Here is a 5,353-nt window from a genome sequence, read left to right as displayed (position 1 = left end):
GTTGTTTGTAGTTGTAGAAGATGAATGAATCACAATCACATCACAGTGAGTTCAGCTCAGCTGTCATTTTCAACAACGATCATATGTCAGCGTGACGTAGATGTCAAAAATCTGTATATTGTTTAAGGCACTGAATTAAACGCGGAAAAAATTAGGACTCGGTTCCTATAGTTTGTCAAAGGACTGTCTCATTTCAAACATAGACAGAGAGTCATACTATCTTTGTCTTACACTAGTACTAGCACCCAAAAGAAAAGGATGAGTATAGTTTTATTTGTTCTGATTTACTGACAAATTGATTTGACCAACTATAATTTACAAAATCACGTAGTTCGTAGTAGTCATCTCTGTCGCACTTAACTAGAGCAAGAGAAATGGAGATATTGTAACCTCAGAACAATGACTAAAGCATAGAAGTCGGGCAAAAATGCTTCGCAAATATGTATACCCGTACTTTACTTCCTTACGAATTAGATAATGTGCCGAAAAGAGATGCATATATGCTTGTTATTTCTCATTTACGTACGGTGTCATAAGACTCATAAGTTTGATAATTTGCTAGGGATGTAACTGTGTCGACTTTTTATATCGATAAATTATGCATAAGTTTATGTGCAGTGTAAAAGAATAATCACGAAATTGGCAAATTGATAATAGTCTGGCTAATGAAAGTTGAACCTGAAAAAACGCGGCAATTTCAAGAAATCTGTAGCAGGCGGCTCGTTGAAATGAAATGAAATGCGTGGAATACAAGGATTGCATAACTTTTATACTTTTTATAATTTTCATATTCTAAAAATCATTAAAAAGTATAAAAATTATGCAATCTTTGGAATCAAAGAGCCGCCTGATATGAGGATTAATGCATGTACCTAATATAGCTTTTATCTCATTTGCAGTCTACCACTCAGAACCGTCTAACTATATCTCTCGTTTTTTTATCATTAGAAAGAAGGCGAGCGATCTTAACGTGTCGTTTTATCGAAAAACACTTTGAAAATAAGACAACAAATATAATATACGATCATTTACATACTTTTGCTTTCATAAGTAAAATATTGCTATATTTTTAAAAAAACTTGTCAATAAAAAGACACGTGGAAATGGTTTACCGTTTTTTCTAATGCTAAAAGACTAAGTATAGTTTCTAGTCATGTACAGTCAGCTGCAGAGAAAAGGCACCCCCCTGCATACAAAGTTCTGTAAATTAGTATGGACGTGGGGTACCTTTTCTCTGCAGCTGACTGTACCAAATAGGAAATGAAAAAAAAAACGTTCGTGTAATATATTTTTTTTATTTAATAATAGGGAATATTACGCGAAAATCGGCGTAGGTGGCGCCACTATCACAATCTGAGGGTCTATCGCGAAACAAGAAAATCGAACTTTCGTTATCTAACATCTCTGTCACTCTTGCGTATTCGAGCGATAAAGAGGCAGCTAGATAACGCAATTTCGGATTCGAGTTTTCCGGTAGGTCCCCTGAAAACTTGTCAAAAACCTGTTAAAGGTACAGTATGAATAAGTTACTCTACGGTGCACTAAAAAAGCTAGTGCTGCACTCTGGTGGCAGAACATTGCAGTAATATCCCCTATTCCTCGTCCTTTGGAAATCTGAAATAAAAAGTTGAGTTTTGAGACCAACAATATTAATAAAAGGAACATTCATCAATGATCATTAATGTCTTTTTTGTTAGGGTTCCGTACCCAAAGGGTAAAAACGGGACCCTATTACTAATACTTCGCTGTCCGTCTGTCTGTCACCAGGCTGTATCTCATGAACCGTGATAGCTAGACAGTTGAAATTTTCACAGATGATGTATTTCTGTTGCCGCTATAACAACAAATACTAAAAAGTACGGTCCCCTTGGAGCGCGCGTCCGACCCGCACTTGACCGGTTTTTAGTATTAAACTATAGTCTGGCAAACACAATCTGTCAGTAAGTAAGAACAAAGAAAACTATAGGTACAGTCGAAGGCAAAAATATCGATCCAGACAAATGGCTTAAAAATATGTGAACACGATTTTATTGTCTGAGCGTACACATATTTTTGAGACTTTGGGAATGTATATATATTTATGCCCTTGACTGTACTCATCAATTAAAATGAGACAGTCCTGGGCCAAACTATAAGAAAGCAGTAAATGTCGATAGGTAGTAGTAGGTATATAACCTTTCATACTTAGCAGAAAAGTTCGAAAATATATGCAAAAATCTATATAGACTTGAATGCAAGTAATAATTACATAAACAACATATCGATTTCTATGTTTAGGGTCAGGTCCTATAAATTAATTTCTTCAAAATTGAACAAAACTCACCGATTAAAGGTTATCGGTCCGTGCGTATTTTCTTTTCTTCCTGTATGCGATTTACAGCCCTCGATCACACAAGACATTATCACAAAGGGAACTTCAAACCATTACAAATAAAAACTCAGCACGTTTTCCAACAATCTTTGAGGAATAGCAACAATATAATTCGCGCACGAGTGTGGAGGGCCCTTATGGCGAAATACAACGTAATGTCAGTGTCACTGTCACAAGTCAGAACTTGCATTAATTATTCCACGTGCTTTTTAGTAGTGGAAAGAAAAGCCGATATTATACGGAGTAAGAAATTATATCCATGATCTACAAAATGTGAAGTGCCGGCTAACATAATTTTTAATTATTTTGTAACACCTCTTTCCGTATTGTTAAAAATGGCTATGTTGTACGACGAATTTAAACCACTCGTAGATCTGGTTCTAAACAATTGGACTGCTTTGCAATTGGCTATAGATCATGGAATGGGTTCCAGTGGACCGAAAACAGGTCAACTCGTATCGGACTACATAACCCGGTACTGTGTTGAAAACTTGGGAGGAGACGTTGATAACTTTACTGAAGTGTTAGAAGACTTGATGGATGAAGAATTCGATACTGTGTGTGAGGATAATTCACCTAAGGAGGTGGCAATAGTACTGCTACAATACTTCACACTACTCAGAGAGGGTAAACAAGATGAACTACAAGCAAGAATTGCTGCAATGCCCGTTTGCCAAAAGGGACTAAGCCAAAATGTTAGACAACCAATTAATCCTGGTGATCCTGACGATGCAGACAGCAGTAGTGGAGATGAAGTTAATGATGCACCTACAAATGGCACTGTACCACCATTAGTACATAATCAACAACCAGAGCCTGAACCAATGGATGAAGATATAGACCCAGGCTGGACAGTAGTGAGAACTAGGAGAAAAAAGTAGTTTAGTCTGTAAATAAACTAGCTGCATTATAATATATGTTTAGTTTTAAGGTGTAAACCAGCAGCAGAAGCAGCTATAGCAGATATAGTACTAAAACATCTATCAAATGAAAGAATTTTAGTTCTCTGCCAAAGAACAAAGTATCCCCAATACACAAAGTATCATGATAGTGTTGCAAAAATATTTGATTCCTCTATATGTTTATATAGCTACTGCTGCAAACAGTACCAACAAAACTCCATTGCTATATGATAAGAACACACTTCTAAATAAATGTATTTGTATGATTGTTGGTAACAAAGGTTACTAATAGTATTTTAGTAATAGTGTTTTAGTGATATAATAGAGAGCTTTTCAGTCGAGTACCGTGTTTAAGCAACGAAACTTGCTGAGTTGCTTAAGTTAAGGTACGAGATTGAAAAGCTTGATTATATCACTATTGTATACAATACTTTTTCTACGAGACAAAAAAATAATACTTTCAACTAGTAATCATATAGGTAAACAAACCAAAAGTATACAGCTAAGATATGCGAGCTGCCGCAGCCCGCGATACCTCGCGCCCCGACCGCCGGGCCCGGCGTCCCCGGCGGGTTGGTCAACGACACCTCCTCGTAACTCATGAGGCCCTGGTACTTGCTCCTTGCTAAATTCAATTTTAAAACAGTTTTTTTCTCGATTTTGGCCACCGTGGCCTATGGAGACTAACAAGCAACGCTAAGCGGTTTTCGTAGGGTATGGATGTTGCTATATGAACATGTCACATGCGCGCTTCTGACTTACGAAGCAATTGTTTCTACTACAACATAAAATAAAATTATTTTGTTGGCCGACCAATCACAAAGCAGATGCGACGCAGCAGCGTGTTTAAGTAGGCTAATTTGCATAGAATCGAGTCTCCTTAAACAAGAAATATTTTATCGAAATGTATGAAGTTCTATTTTCAAAATTTTTATAATTGACTAAACCGTATCGATAAAATTCTTATGCTTGAGTCGGAAGTGCCATAGACTATCCAACGTTGAAAAGAGTAAGGTTGTAGTGTTGCATATGAAGTTGTAATACACAGATTATACTCGACAAGTAGAAAAATTAAATATTTATAACAAATTAAGTTATGTTAATTTGGCATATTATTTTTCATCTCTCCTATTAGGAAAGTTCACCTTTCATAGGCTGATAACCGGGTGGAAAATTGCATTTCCCACCCTAGGGTAGAAAGTAATTTTTTATTTATTTGTACTTCGAGCAACAGCTAACAGTCATATTATTATACACTATTATTATTCTGTTAAAAGCTCTCATATTATCTTCCGCATTTTCAGACCAAGTACCTATTATCGTAATTAAATGACAATTGCATTGCATTATTAAAAACAATTATAAGTACTACTTGTATTTAATATTTAAATAAATATTTTTTATTAAATCCATATACATCCACTCCACTAATAGACCTAATAGTAAAAAAAAAAACAGGTGCAGTGATATACACGCATCAGCTTTCAGCTGCTAGTGTATTAAACAATATAAAAATATATAATATAATAATAATATAGTTTGTCAAAGGACTGTCTCATTTTAAACATAGACAGAGAGAATCATGCTATCTTTGTCTTACACTAGTACTAGCACCCAAAAGAAAAGGATGAATGTAGTTTTTTTTTGTTCTTATTTACTGACAATTTGGATTTTGACAGTTTGACCAACTATAAATGACGATGAATGTTTAAAATATTAAGGCTGTAACCATCGCACCGCACCGCGACCTTGGAGCAGTTCTAGAAATAGTATAACAATGACCTTGGTGCGGTGCGATGGTGTGGTTAATTAGGATCGCACCGTTTTTTTATAGGACGAATGATCTCTCGCTGCACAACGTAGTGGCGGCCATTTTGAGCGGCGAGAGATGTTGGGACGCGGTGGTCTCCTTTTGCGACACAGTCATTTTGCAAAAGGAGACCGAGGAGATGGAACGGGAGGGAGACCCGAACGCTCTTCCGATCCGAAGAAGGCGCATGGGAAGGAGGCGCAGGCGGTTTGCCGCTGTAAACCGCCCCATACCCCAGTAGGGCAGCGGGTAGGGGACCCGCATAATACT

General features: G+C 36.7%; 2 protein-coding genes across 2 annotated transcripts in view; both read left to right on the top strand.

The window, feature by feature from the left end:
• The window catches only part of LOC134743078 (calcyphosin-like protein), a 403,310-nt gene that overhangs the window by 142,286 nt on the left and 255,671 nt on the right, over positions 1-5,353 (top strand). The window lies entirely within an intron of this gene.
• Positions 2,558-4,624, top strand: LOC134743063 (pre-rRNA-processing protein TSR2 homolog). The gene has a single exon (XM_063676351.1). The coding sequence runs from the start codon at positions 2,707-2,709 to the stop codon at positions 3,250-3,252; it is 546 nt and encodes a 181-aa protein (XP_063532421.1). The 5' UTR covers positions 2,558-2,706; the 3' UTR covers positions 3,253-4,624.

The sequence above is a fragment of the Cydia strobilella genome, chromosome 7 (genome assembly GCF_947568885.1).
Source record: "Cydia strobilella chromosome 7, ilCydStro3.1, whole genome shotgun sequence".
Classification (NCBI taxonomy): Eukaryota; Metazoa; Arthropoda; class Insecta; order Lepidoptera; family Tortricidae; genus Cydia; species Cydia strobilella.
This window is presented reverse-complemented; position numbering and strand designations above follow the sequence as displayed.

Excerpts from the sequence above, each read along its gene's own strand:
- LOC134743063 (XM_063676351.1), top strand. The coding sequence starts at position 2,707 with ATGGCTATGTTGTACGACGAATTTAAACCACTCGTAGATCTGGTTCTA.